At 41.5% G+C, this 15,195-nt stretch overlaps 1 protein-coding gene across 7 annotated transcripts in view; it reads left to right on the top strand.

The window, feature by feature from the left end:
* Positions 1–6,880: 6,880 nt before the first annotated feature.
* The window catches only part of GABRR3 (gamma-aminobutyric acid type A receptor subunit rho3), a 34,712-nt gene continuing 26,397 nt past the window's right edge, over positions 6,881–15,195 (top strand). For 2 of the 7 annotated variants that reach the window (XR_003924401.1, XM_030020896.1), the window contains exons 1-2: positions 6,881–6,963; positions 7,587–8,090. Coding sequence is in view for 5 of the 7 variants with exons in the window: in XM_030020896.1 (XP_029876756.1) it covers positions 7,963–8,090 (128 nt within the window). In the remaining 2 variants the exon portion in view is untranslated. The remainder of the gene's footprint in view (positions 6,964–7,586; positions 8,091–15,195) is intronic. The other 5 variants (XM_030020893.1, XM_030020898.1, XR_003924400.1 and 2 more) reach the window with 3 other exon arrangements.

Raw genomic sequence — 15,195 nt, 5'->3', positions numbered from 1 at the left:
ACCGACGGGGTCTAATAATTTGGAAATGTACCCCACGGGTCTCTTTTTTCCTGTCCACTCCTGGGTCAAAACCCCGTATGCTGTCCCCTCCTCAGTGGACACAAATAAATAAAAGGGTCTTTTCACATCAGGCAGACTCAAGACAGGGGCGTTAACTAGATCGGCCTTGAGACCCTCTAATCTCTCTTCATCCTCCGGGGTCCATTTAAGCAACCCATCCATAGTTAACTTTTGATACAAAAATCGTGTTTTCGCACTAAAGTTTTCAATCCACTGCCTACAATACCCAAATAGTCCCAACAATTGTCTAATCTGTCGTTTACTCCTCGGGGCTTTCAGTGATAAAATTCCATTTACTCGTTCGGGGTCCAACTTCTTAGTCCCCTTGCTTATCCAGTGTCCTAAATATTTCACCTCCTTTTCCACAAACTGTAGTTTTGGCCGTGATACCTTGAGGCCTTAAAGGCCCAAGAAATTTAACAACCGTATGTTTTCTTTTCTGACTGTTTCTTGATTTTCTCCTGCTAACAATAAGTCATCTACATACTGTATTAGTACAACTCCATCCTGCAGTTGGTATTCCCGTAGAACCCGTTCTAGGGCTTGTCCAAATAAGTTTGGGGATTCTGTAAACTCCTGGGGGAGTACAGTCCACCTTAACTGCTGTCTCCTATGAGTGTCTGGGTCTTCCCACTCGAAGGCAAAATAATCTCTACATTCCTCCTTTAGAGGGCATGACCAGAATGCATCCTTAAGATCTATTACGCTATACCATTGGTTCTCGGGTCCCAATTGACTCAGCAGGGTGTGTGGGTTTGTCACTACCGGGAACCGGCTGACAGTCCATTGATTTCCCTTAGGTCATGCACCAACCGATAGCTACCATCGGATTTTTTTACTGGTAAAATCGGGGTATTAAAGGGGGACATGCAGGGTTCGAGTACCCCCTTTCCCAATAGTCTTTTAATCTCAGGTTTTAGTCCCCTTCTCCCTTCATTAGATAAGGGATATTGTTTAACTCTCACTGGAATCTCTGGGTTCTTAATAACCACCTCAAATGGTTCAATCAAGCCATTCCATTGGGGTATCATCTTTTTCCTGTGAGTCGGATCCTGATTATTCCAGTTTGGCCGATTTAAGGGCTATTTTTGATCCGTCGCCGGGCCAGCCTGATGTTGTTGGTCCCAGAGTCTCATCCCAGCCCCCCTAATCTTGTCCCTTTCTTCTACGGTAAATAATATGCCCAGGATAGACTGTAATTCATCCCACGTGTACAAATTCAGTCCCAAGAATTGATCCAACCTTTCGGCTACCCCCAGGGGATCATCTAACAGATTCCCCATTTCCTTCTTAAATTTTTTACATCCCCTGTATTAAGGGGGACTGCCACATACCCCGTTCCCGGTCCCCCCTGTTCATCCTCACCAGGCACCAACATTTCCCGAAGAAAGAACAATCTTTCCTTTCTTCGTATTTTATTACGTGCAGACCTTCTGGGAGGGGGTGCCGGGCTTGAGGGGCCTGGGCTATTTCCTGGCCTTGGAGTGGGTCCTGAGGAGGAGGGGCCTGAGGGGCATAGGTAGGGGGCCAAAGGGGGTCCTCAGCATCTTTTAGAAGTTTATCTGGTCTGTTTTCCCTTAAGGCAAAGAGGAATGACATTTCCCAGGATTGGGAAATCCATAAGGCAGCATATTCACTTTCCTCTGGGCTGGCTGGTGGTCTTTTATTGTTTACCCATATATTTAATTGTTGACACACCCAATCCTCAGAGGACCCGAACACAGGCGAGAGTACATGAGGATTGCTGGGAGGTTTTCCACCCCAAATCTCAATACAATAACTAATCATCTTTTTCCTTAGACCTATCCTTTTTCCTTGGTGAACTGTCTCAATATCTTAACATCAGGCTTAGGGGACTGTCCGGGGGTATGTCTGGTAACTTATTTCCCTTCCCCATCCCCATGGGTCCAGAGGGCTTGCTTTTCCTCTGTCCCATCTTCCGAGGTGCCTTTATCCACACACACACACTCACTTCCCCTCGGTCGTGACTCGCTCCCTCGCAGGCTACGAGAACTGCACTACTGGAGGGTCCGCACTCGTGTGATCTCAGAGAGACCTCTCACACAATCGCACCTCGGGATAACCACCCCAACCAAACGGCTCACGCTTTATATACTCACCCGCTCCTGGGGTCTTCGTTTGGTCTTCGTGCACAAAATTTAAGGGGTCCTGCAGGTTCTTTTGCTCAGTTATCGTAATTTAGAGGGGTTCGTGGGTCCAGGGTATGGCGGCAGCACCTCTTCAAGACGGGGCTATCCAGGGATAGGGCGCCTCCCCGCTTGAAAGGGCCCGCACCAAAGAACCTGGATCCGAGTCACGGCACCAAGTTTGTTATAGACGCTCGTGACAAATTGGAGGAGCCAATTTGTATTAAATAAAAGATCAAATTTATTAGCAAGCGATAAAAGAGCAAAACAGCGCTGGGCGGCCGGGGAGACAGTGCTCCGCCACAAGCTCGCACTCAAACAGGGGAAGAGCCTCTTTATTTATACAGTCTTTTTAGTCCCTGATACGTGATGGCTGGCTGGTATCTTCGGTATCTTGTGCCATCAGGTGTTAAGTGGTCGTAATTTGCCTTCTGGTGGTTGTTGGGATGAAGGCCGAAGTTTTCCTCAGCTGTTCTTTAGGTGACTCAAGTCCCATTCATGCTCTGTAAACGTCTCTCTACATATGCTAATCATCGGTACTCATGGTCTTAGGTAAGTGAAGAATATCCCTACCCCCACATGCGATTTCATGAACAAAGTTAACCCGTTCATTACACATAAGGCAGCATATTCACTTTCCTCTGGGCTGGCTGGTGGTCTCTTATTGTTTACCCATATATTTAATTATTGACACACCCAATCCTCAGAGGACTCAAACACAGGCCAGAGTACATGAGGATTGCTGAGAGGTTTTCCACCCCAAACCTCAATACAATAACTAATCATCTTTTTCCTTAGACCTATCCTTTCTCCTTGGTGAACTGTCCCAATATCTTAACATCAGGCTTAGGCGACTGTCCGGGGGTATGTCTGGTAACTTATTTCCCTTCCCCATCCCCATGGGTCCAGAGGGCTTGCTTTTCCTCTGTCCCATCTTCCGAGGTGCCTTTATCCACACACACACACTCACTTCCCCTCGGTCGTGACTCGCTCCCTCGCGGGCTACGAGAACTGCACTACTGGAGAGTCCGCACTCGTGTGATCTCAGAGAGACCTCTCACACAATCGCACCTCGGGATAACCACCCCAACCAAACGGCTCACGCTTTATATACTCACCCGCTCCCAGGGTCTTCGTTTGGTCTTCGTGCACAAAATTTAAGGGGTCCTGCAGGTTCTTTTGCTCAGTTATCGTAATTTAGAGGGGTTCGTGGGTCCAGGGTATGGCGGCGGCACCTCTTCAAGACGGGGCTATCCGGGGATAGGGCGCCTCCCCGCTTGAAAGGGTCCACACCAAAGAACCTGTATCCGAGTCACGGCACCAAGTTTGTTATAGACGCTCGTGACAAATTGGAGGAGCCAATTTGTATTAAATAAAAGATCAAATTTATTAGCAAGCGATAAAAGAGCAAAACAGCGCTGGGCAGCCGGGGAGACAGTGCTCTGCCACAAGCTCGCACCCAAACAGGGGAAGAGCCTCTTTATTTATACAGTCTTTTTAGTCCCTGATACGTGATGGCTGGCTGGTATCTTCGGTATCTTGTGCCATCAGGTGTTAAGTGGTCGTAATTTGCCTTCTGGTAGTTGTTGGGATGAAGGCCGAAGTCTTCCTCAGCTGTTCTTTAGGTGACTCAAGTCCCATTCATGCTCTGTAAACGTTTCTCTACATATGCTAATCATCGGTACTCATGGTCTTAGATAAGTGAAGAATATCCCTACCTCCACATGCGATTTCATGAACAAAGTTAACCCGTTCATTACACTCTCACTTCATCTTGTTAGGAAATGCGAATGGATACCTTATTCTGGAAACTTGGTTCACCATTTGTGTTAATATAAATAAGCAGGACAAAGTGTCCTTAATTCTGACTAGTGTATTTTTGCAAGTCACCACAATAAAAATAGTAAGTGCTACGCACCGGGTCTGTTACCATAGAACAGCAAAATGCTGCCTATTCTTGTGCTGCAGTATTGCGCTCACACTCTCACAGTCACTGCTCTGATTAATCTGCTTTCTATGATATGCTGGTTGTTTATCAGAAACGAGTGCCTCTTAGGAGACTCTTAGGAATGTTTTTTTTCCTTGTGTTTCATTCTCTGAATAGGAAAATAAAAAATACATGCCAGGTAAACCTATGCTCCCTGTTCCACATTGCATCTCTTCTCACTGCAGCTAATTTACAGGTTGTTAAGTGCTAGTGTGCTATGGTGTTTCAGCTCCATATGTTTAAAATGGCCTTTAGATGTGCTCAGATTTTCTGCGAAATTGCAGCCTCTGAAACATCTTTTCATCCCTGGCATTTCTCTGTTCTTGTTTTTATAATAGCTGTTGTTAATTTGCTTTGCTTTGTGATCTGTGGCGGAGAGGGGCCTGTAAATCCACATTGTAATTACCTGAAACTGTGTTTGATTTTGCTCACTAAAACAAGGCATCTTATTTTTTGATCCTACCTGGTGCATTTACCTTTGTTTCGTTTGCTTGCTTGGTTGTTTGTAAACTGTTCCAATGAGCTTATCCACTGTTACCATGCACTGGGTTTGTCCTTGAAAGATAAGCATTACAACCTTTCAAATGGACTACAGAGAAGGGATAATTTTAAAGAAATATTTTAATGATAGCAAGGAGACAATGTTCTGTGTTTAAACACAAGGAACTATCAATGACTCGCCCAGTAGAAGTGTATTATCTTGTCTTTATTCTTCTGCAAAGATTGATCTTTTTAGAATTTATTACTGACAAATGCATAGAAGATTAACCTGTTTTCTTAATGGTAATTTATAATGATATTATAATCTGCTATGTGTAAAGCTCTCTTACCCAGAAGAAATTAAAACAACTCTAGTATGAAGAAACCCTATTGCTGTGGGTGACATCTAGTTGCCTTCGCTGATATTACACAGCCGTTAATGGAAGTGTTCACCATTTCACTCTGCAGCAGTTCCCCCTGAAGACTTCGCATGTGTGGGCTGGACAATTAGTTTCTGAAAATATGCCATAGCCAAGGACAGAGGATAGTGCTTAGATTTTCAGTGTGCTTAGGCAAGGCCACTCAAGGTAATATTTAGCGTTGTGACATCAACGGCGTGAAGGTGGTGGAATATGTCAGTGCATCCAGCCCTCTTTTTTTGACTGAAGCTGATTTTAGCTGGGGCAGTCACAGGGACATTGAGCATGTTTTGGAAATCCTCCATGGAGCAGTCTTTTCAGCACCACAGCTTAGTGGTAAAGTTCTTGCTACAGCCAGGAATAATAAAACAGCAGGGTGCTGATAGCTGAATGAAAACAACATCTAATTGCCTCTTTCTATGTTAAAGACTCCCATCTTGGCTGATGTGCCTTCTGGAGGGAGGGACATCCATGCACAGCTTGGCCAGGGGCAGGCCTGTCATTCTGCAAAGCCAGCTTGTTTGTCTTTGTCATATCCCTGGAGCAGGGGTTCTAAGCACTCCCTTTTCCAGCTGGGAAACAAATACTCAAAGCAATTTTTACTTATTTATTTTTAATGGACTCTTTTTACTTCCTTGAGGTCAGCACACAAAGTCAACACATTTATGCATTAGCATGACATGATCTAACCTCAGGTCCCCTTCAGAGCTCTTGGTGGATAACCTCAGAACCTGGAACATCCTCTCCTTCCCCATTCCATGTCTCCTGCTTAGTGAGGATAACAGGTAGCAGTTTCAGCTAACAACCATGTTAACATCTAAAATATGGCTTTCCCAAAAGTCTCTGGAAACAATGTGGATGATTACTATTAGCAGAGAAGATGGTATATACATGTTGTTATTGCTTTGTAGTTGAGGAAAATGGTTGGAAATTAGTTAACACTGATGAATGTGCAGATAGCTGAATAGACAGAAACATGATTTGCTACTGTTGGGCCTGTGCTTGGGTGGGGAAAGAGGAGGATCCAAAGGCTCTTGGATATTTTCTTATATGTAATTTAATCAGGTGTGCTGATACTTTGATTAACTCCTTAGAGTTATTGTTTATTTTCCCTTTTCCACACAAATGATAGTGCAAATTAATGGAACCTATTAAAGGTCCTATTGACTACAGTTTGTGTTTACCTTCTCCAGAAACTCCACCCTGGGTATACACCAGAGCTGCTGGAAGCACTATCTGACTATTTCTGGGTCAGGCTACAAATGATTTTCCATAAGTTTGCTGAACAGGAAAGGATTAAACTATGAACAATGTAGAATAAGATGAGTAATAGACTTGAAAGCCTTTGCTCTAGACCACCAAGTTCAATCTAACACTGTTAAAGTTTTAAGCATGGTTGGGAAGGGATTTTTTTATTTTATTTTTTTAAGTCACAGGCGGATAGCTGTTCAACTCCAAATGGAAAAAACAGTGGGAATTAGCTGTCCTTTTGTAACCTCTTCCTGGAAATCATTTGCATCTGAGAATTACTTCTTAGCCCAGATGAAGTTAGTTGGGAATCTCAGGGAACTTCTGAGGAGGCAGATGCCCACACTACAGAATTACTATCCCAACGTGCTTGGGTGTTAACAGTCTCAGCAGACACAGTGTTAGGTTTGTTTGTCCTACTTAGGAAGAAGCCTACTGCTGGGACACCTGAATTACTTCTACATCTGTTAGATAGGGGTTGGGTATTTCCATTTCCCTAACTTTCAATCTCATATCTCTGATTTTCTAGATAAAGAAAAATAAACATGTGCTGTTGATTTTGATAATTACTGAACTTCCTGATGGCTTGAAAAGGATAAATTTGACTGTGTCAGCTAAGAAGGTGTGTCCAGTATTGCCCAGTTTTAAGACCACAAGAAATCTTACCACCTTTCATAGGAGAAGCAGGCATGCTCAGGTTATTGGTTAAGCAACATTTTGTTAACAAAATGTTTTGCAATTCAATCTGCTGTTGAACAGGCAGGGTAGGCCAAATGAAATAAAGATAAAATTAGGGGTGGTGGATGAATCTTAGACATGCACATACCTTGTAAATTTAGGGTAAATAAAATAGATAGCTGCAGAGCTTAGTAAAAGAAAAAAAGGGGAAAAAAAGAGATTGTTGGTATTTCCAAATGTTATTGGGGAATATTGAAACAAGACTTCATTTTTAGTTTGGACTTGTTCCATGATATAGTGCTGTCCAAAAGTAGTTCTGTATCGACACACAAAATGCTTGCTACTGCAGATCACAGAAACAGAAATTATATTAATGGTTGGGAAGACAATACAATGTAGTCAGTTAATGAAAGAGCTTGATCTGTACAAAAAATTATTTTGAGCAGTTAGACACATATATAGAAAGCAAGATTAATTTAGAGACCTTTGTCATTAAAGCAGATTTTTGTATGGTTTTGTGTGGGATTTAAGGGGGATTAAATGTTTGACATCACTTTGCCTGCACAGGCTATGTTGAAGAGGTTACTGAGCGGGTGATGGAGAATTCAAATATGCGCCTATGCTGAAAGAATGGAAGCAATGGATCAGACTGCAGCCTGGCCAAATGAATTGCTGTATCTACTACATTTCTAAAAGCAAGGTGCTTCTGGTTTGACAGCAGATGCCGCAGGGATGTAGAGCTGAAGGGATTTTTATGATTTGCCAAAATATGAGGGGAACTCAGCGAGGACATCAGAACTGGGATGGCCCTGTCTTCTGTCTTCAGTGATGCCTTGCTTCACATGCATCCTTTGTATGCTATGCTGTTTCTAAACAGTAAAAACACTAAGAGTAAGTCAGCAAGGTGGATTGGCTGATCAGGTGCATTTCTTTTTTGGAAGAGATGGTCCTGGTTGTAAAACTTCTGTTCCTCATCTGTCTGTGGCCAACAGCAGTGCTACACAGTTCTCAAAGTCAGCATCACCACCTTCATCATCAGCAACAATTCTCATTCTTAAGAAAGCATAACAGGTAAGCAATATACTTTCTCAGCCTATGTTTATCTGATAAACTTCATGCTGTCAGCAACCTTTCAATGCACCCTTTTTGTTCACTCTCTGTTTTGCCAGTTTCTGGATTTGTAGTTTGCATAGTATTGATAGGGTGTTCCCAAAACAGAAATGGTGAACTGTTAATTAATTTTGCATAACCAGACATTTCATATTGTGATTTCATGAATGCTTCATATATATGCAGGTATGTACATGCTCACACCCACACACAGCTCTTTTAACCTGTGTGATACCAGGCTACTATTGTGATGTACCAAGTATTCTTGCCCTTTCACTCCCATTAAAAGAAGCAGAAATGTCTTCCAAAGTTCTATGCCAATGTTATAAAATTACTTCCTTTACCTAAATAGCAGAGTAGCTACACTATCAGCATACAGAAGACATCTTTATGGCACTAAATGAGGTGAATCGTTCCTTATTTGTAGCGATGACAAAGTGTGTTCCCTTTCTGGAATATACTTATGCTTTTAGACATTGAAGATTGTCTCTGTTCTTAGTCTTTCCAATGAAGTGGCTGGTTTAAAATGAATAATGATACAAAGCTTTTTACATGTAAGTTTCTGTGCAAAGTGTTAGTGCTTTTTCCCACAAATGCAATTTCACATCTGCCATGTGAGGTCTCTGAATGTGTTTCCAGATTAATCTAATAGTATGTGAACAGACCAATGACTGCCAGTGATAATCCAAGCAAAATCTCTCTTTGTTGGGAGGTAGGAGAAATTGTAATAAGTAGCTCCATTTAAGGAAGTAGAAGGGATACAACTGTTACATTTTTCTATGTACTTGACCCCCTATTAAAATGAGCAGGGGACCTCATAGTTTATTCATACAATATCACACATTGAGTAAAAGTAACATAAGTGGACTCCTCTCATGTGTTTGAGCTGTTTTTTTCAAGTTACATGCTTTGTAGCAGGTGTACAGCTGCTTACCCTCCGTATCACTTCTTATGTGATAATCCAGCAACGACATATCTCTGAATCCCTACATGCCTTGACAAAATCACATTTAAGCAATGCAAAGCAACAGAACATATCCCAATGACACAATGGAGGTGCCTGGAGATGCTATATCACTCAGTATGTCTGGATTTTAATTCAAGGTCATAGGTTCAAGTTTGGTCTAAGCCAAAAGCTCATTAAAAGAATGGCTATTCAGCAGACTGTTTCAAACTTACTGACAGTTTTGGAGTGAGTGCTGGTGCACAATTATTTGTAATAATAATAAAAAATAAACAGAAATAGCCCTAATATCAACATAAGGTCTAATCTGGTGCTTTGCTAGTCTCAGGAAGCAGTTAAGAATCAAATGGAAACAGAACAAAATATCTTCTTATTGCTGTAGTGGTAAGAAAGGTCTATTTTAAACTCAGCTGATACACTTTTGTCAGTGGTGAAGGGGAAGCATATGCTACCGTTGTTTGCATTTATCCTGTTCTGCAATAGCTGAGAGGAGTTGCTCCATCACTGACATAAAAAATCACAAAGCAGGAGAGAAGCCTGGTGGTAGGAGACAGCATATTTTGTGGCATCCTGCTGGACATCCTTTGCTGACCTCTTGCCACAGAACACCAGTAACAATACTAGCACAGTGTCCTCTCCATCTTCACAGATCTTTACTAATACATACAAATGGATCCATACAACAATCCTGTGAGACAGGCAGAAGTGTGTTAACAGAAAGGAAGACTAGGAACAAGGAGGAATGCCAGGACTGTATTCTCAGCTGATGCTGACTGGTATAGCAGTTTTCTTTACAGAAGGCAATGCTTTGGCCTTCCATGTCTTCATTTCCTAGGTCCTAGTGATTTGGAACTGGGAAGAAGAGTGCAGAATCGGAGCCACAGAAGATCCGAAAGCTTAACAGCTGCAAATCAGCTTTTCTGTGGAAAGGATCCAAATACATTTAATTTCTCTTTGTTTGATTCTGTAGTTTTGTTCTAAAGGCAGCATTATCCTCCAGTACATTGCAACAGGGTCTGACTTTCCACCAGCCTCTTTTTCTTTCTGGGGAAAAACCTTTCAGCCAGCACTAGGGTTATTAGGGACACAGCTGACAGATGGCCTTGGTTAAATGGGTGGCCTTTTAAAAAGAATCCCATGTGAAAATGTTACTTAACCTACAAGTTCCACTGTTTTAATAGAGTAACCCAATTCTCCCTCCAAAGCTATTTGTCTGCATTCTCTTGTAAAGAAGATTTTAAAGCATTAACCAAAAGTACATGAGAAAGAGATTATTCTCATCGTCCATTTCCTACAGCAAAGAACAAAACATTTGACTGTCAAAATATTAGGCTTTTTGACAGTACATGTTGCTGATGTTACTGAACACTTAGAAATGAATTTTTATGTGAAAGAGAGAGAACTGTACAATTTTGATTGTTACATTTATCTGGGCTTCAAGATTTGATAAATGTGTTAAAATGTTTAAGAGATCACACTGCTGTCTAACTCCACAGACTCTCCTGGGAATAAGATTTCTGTAACTTCTACCTTTTGGATACATTTGTTTTGGTAGTAGCTAGAGTATCTTGGGGACATAGCACTGGAAAGAAGTTTATGGTCCTTAAATCTAAGGTATTCTTTTCATGAAAAGGGTCGTTCATAGTATTGTTTTCATAAACTTACCTAGTTTCATTTTGAATAGGATGAGAATTTTTTTCCCCACTACCCCCATACTGTAGCAATAAAGGAAGTATGGTATCTTGGATACTAAATTAGTGTGACTGAAACCAAAACCTCTCCTAACTATCCTTCCTAAGACATGAGTTTCAGATTTTTCAAAATCTGTCATGCTGAGGATAGTGCTGGAAATGTGTTAATATCTTCCTGAATACCCAGAGTGCTTCAGCCTTCCTCCAGTCTCCTACCAAGAACTTTTACCATATCATTAGTTATGCAGGGCATTAAAGCAGAAGAACAGCCATGCAGGATCTTACCAAAGGTCCGTGTACGGTAGTGATGTGTTTCCAACAAGGGCTGCAAGCACAAGTTTGGAAGAATAAGGACAGGGCAAGCAAGTCGGGTATTTCCCCCTAATACTCCCACCCATATCCAGTCACCAAATTTCCCTCAGAGACTTCCTGTGTTGGATGTAATTTCTGCAGATTTAGTGACCTTCAGTGGATTTCTTTTCCATGAACTTGGAATTGGAAATTCCTCCTTGAACCAGCATAAACTTTTAATAACCTGGTAAGTTAAAGACAACCAGATGGGATGCTAACAACATCAATCCCATGAATGCCGCTTGTTATGGAACTACACTGATGGCATTATGTCGTTAAATGATTTAACCAAAACCAATCCAAGTACCCTTGAGCAGACCTTTGACCTTTTATTCACTATTAGATATTTAAGGTTAGGTAGGAGCAGCTAAATTTGTCTTTAAAAGCCTACCACATATTTGTCCATTGTTAAAGAATTCTGAATTAGTTGCTTTGGTTTTGTAGGCAGTAACTAACTGCTCTTTGAGAGCTCTGTCAGATACCAAGGCATCGAGCCATGAGTCCATATAACAGTATTAGGTAGTGAAGTGTCCAAAGAGTATCTCTCACTTTTTTTCATCCAAAGAGCTAGTGCTTCCATTAACTTCCTATATAAGTACCAGCAGGGGTGTCTTTCCTATGTGATCTGAAACACTTCAAGTGCTTTTTATTACCTCTGTCAGAATTTAATTATAGATTACCATTTCATTTGCATAATATAAAATGTTGCCTGGAATACAGCTGTGGAAGGCAGAGCTATTATAAGTGGAAGCAGTAATTTCTTAAGCATGTGCCTCACTGAGACCAACAAACTCGTATTTATCATTGCCCAGGTCTATGCCAATACCAAGCCATCTGTCAGAGTTCCTTTTATTACTACTACCCCACGTAGGTAAAGAGAGATTTCCTTTCCTTAGGTGCATGTATCTGCTGATACATGCATCTGCTGATGATTTCACAAAAAATTCTTCACTGAAGCGGTTGTCAAGTATTGGAACAGGCTGCCCAGGGAAGTGGTGGAGTCACCATCCCTGGAGGTATTTGAAAGATGTGTAGATGTGGTGCTTAGGGACATGGCATAGTGGTAGACTTGGCAGTGTTAAGTTAATGGCTGGACTTGATGATCTTAAAGGTCTTTTCCAACCTAAATGATTCTGTGATTCTATGTGGACTTTCATCTCAAACACCACAGCCTGACATCTGCCATACAATGAATGTGCAGAATCAATGACTGCATTTAGACTCCTAGATTATGGTGTGCTGGCCAAAGCTGTGTGATAAAGAGACCAGGGTGCCAGGCCACCGAAATATAATCTGTGTCTTTGCTCTGCTTTTATGAGAATGAAAAGTATATCTTGACTGACCTCAGGAAGCTTTTCTGAGACCTAGGATAGTTACATCTGTCTCTTCTGCTTTTTAATGGAATTGGCACCATGGGAAGAAGCACTCAAGAAGACATCTGCTGATGGTTTCACAATGCTGTAGTGCTGATCAATAGCTAGATACGGGTCTGGGATTTCTTGGGAGTAAACAAATACATGCAACTCCCTTTGAATCATCAGTTAAATAACTGTAATGCTGCAGTGAGGACAATTTAATACTATAACTCTTAGCCAAGGAGCAACATCTGGATTCCAGATGCTGATGTTAAAGGAATATCTGCTGGAGAACACTTCTTAGCTTTGGGTGGGGGAAGGAGTCAAGAAGGAGAAAAAATGTGAAGCAGAAGTGTATTATTTTTAATTATTTTAGATATTTTTATGGAATTTTTCTAAGTTTTGGTACATTTACACACACAATGTTACTAGTGTCCATGAATTTAATTCCAAGTACCATGAGCATATATCTCTGCTTGTAAGCCTATTTTCCTTTACAATAAAAAAATACATTCTGCCAAAGGAAGGTATTGAAGAAAAGATGTGGCATGTTTGTAACAAAAGTGCTATTCTGACCCATGCAAGATCTTGCCTAGCTTGAACAACCACTTTTGATAGCAGCTAGAAATAATTATAGATACTCCACCATTTGTATATAAAACAAGAGCTTGAAGAGGCTGTTCAAGTAAGTGGGCACAAAAGATGCTTTTCATATAGGCAGCATTTCTGTTTATTTTGTCCTCATCCAGGAAAACAGAAGGAATATCAAAGTCCCATAACATCTCTTCTCAGTGGCTCATTAAGAAAAAAATTCCTGCCCTGGTAGCTTATGTTTTGCCTCTCACAACTAAGGAAAGTCATCCTCAGTCACAGACCTGCTTCTAGTAAGAAGCTGTAATAGAAGTATCATAGCTTTAGCCTGCTTCTTCCAGTGAAACAACCAGAGCATCAAACAGATATTTTCCTTGGCACATCCGACAACAAATAACCTAATGCTTCTAAACTGTATTAGCTGTGCCATGGCATTATGAACATAATTAATCATTGTCTCTTATACTGGTTCCCAAGCAGCAGAATTTCCTTGTATACCTATTGTAGAGCATTGCAGGTGTTCAGTTCTACTGCTCATTCTACTCTGATACAGGCTTTCTCTGTGGTGATTTTAATTCTCTGAAGCATGGGGTCTCATTTTAGCATCCACATAACTTTCATACTTAGGAAACTAAAGTCTGTATTTGAAATGCCTGATAGGCGTTCCGATTGCCCTGATAATTTGGTTCAGACAACACTGCCAGAGACATTCAAGAATACTAAGGTAAATTAACTTGTTCAAGCCCAACAGTTCTGAATAGCCCAGGAGCCACCTCAGCATTCCTGTAACATAGAATTTTAAAAAGTAATTTCTTAGGCTTCGTTATTAAGAAAAAAGGGGGGAATGGAGAAAAAAAAGTAAGTAAATACAGGTGCATATCTTATCCTAAGGTATTCCATACCTTGTCTTAAGCAGTGTTTGACTACAGGGCGAATCTTCAGAACAGATTTCTATCATTCAGTCTAAAGTAATAATTAGAGTTGCTGGCAGCAAAGTCCAAGAGAATCACAGAAGGCATGAAAGAAATTACGTCTAGGGAGAGACCTTTGCCTGTGGCAAGGCAGCTGTATTTAAGTCATTTCTACAGATGTATGTCTAACCTATTCTTAAATAGCCCGAGTGAAAGGAGTCTCAAAACCCGCCCAAGCAATATGTTCCCGTGTTTCACTGCTCTTGCCATAAGAAAGGTGTTCCTAATGTGTACCATAGATCTCCCTTGTTGCCACTGCTTTTCCTGCTGGGGAGTGGACACGGAGCAAAGGGCCCTGTAAAAGTTCATGATGTGTTCTGAAGACTGTGATGTGTTCCCTCAGTCGCCTTCTTCTAAATCAAGCTGCACAAGTTCTTACTATCTTCCCATGCCTTTCCTGAAATGGGGGCCCAAATCTAGGCATAATTCTGCAGCTAAGGTATGGCTAGTTCTGTTATTACTTGGGGCCAGCCACTTAAAGCAGGACATGCAAGGAGGAGTGGAAACTTAAGGAGACACCGTAGCATTTTCCTTATAGCAGAACCAAATAATGTAATGGATTCTTTCTAAAGCCTGTATACCCCAGCTACCAGATCTGACTGTAGATCTTGTCTGTGTTTCAACCCAATACCTTTGTGACATGGGCACGTACCAGACCCCTCTGCTGTCTGTGCCATTGTTTCAGTTTATAGGATAAATAGAAAAGGAGTCTGCATTGTGATGAGCATCTGCTGTTCATTTTAAATGCAGGCTCAGCACATGAAATTTCCATCTGGAGAGCTCAAGTCCATTGTCAGGCATGTGAATTTCCCAGTGGAGTTTGCGATGTTGTGCAGTACATTGTGTGAAAGGAAGAAAGTTAGGAACAGTCACCAGAAAGAAGTGCAGAATTCATGGCATCCTGCTTCGAGCACAGGTTCATCTGTGTTGCCTTGGTGCTACACAGAAGCTCAGTTATGTGTGGCATGGAGATAAATGCAGAGACAGGACTCTTGATGCAAAGAAATGCTGCATGTCTGAGCAGCAAATAAGGGGATGAGCTAACAAATAACTTGGCCAAATCTGAGTGACGTTTAAGAGGATCTTAAAAAACAAGTCCCTGGATCCAGGACCAACAGTTTCTCAGTCCATTCTCATATTGAC

Source organism: Aquila chrysaetos, chromosome 7 (assembly GCF_900496995.4).
Source record: "Aquila chrysaetos chrysaetos chromosome 7, bAquChr1.4, whole genome shotgun sequence".
In the NCBI taxonomy this organism is placed as follows: Eukaryota; Metazoa; Chordata; class Aves; order Accipitriformes; family Accipitridae; genus Aquila; species Aquila chrysaetos.
Note: the sequence above shows the minus strand (reverse complement) of the source record. Positions and strands in the feature narration are given on the sequence as shown.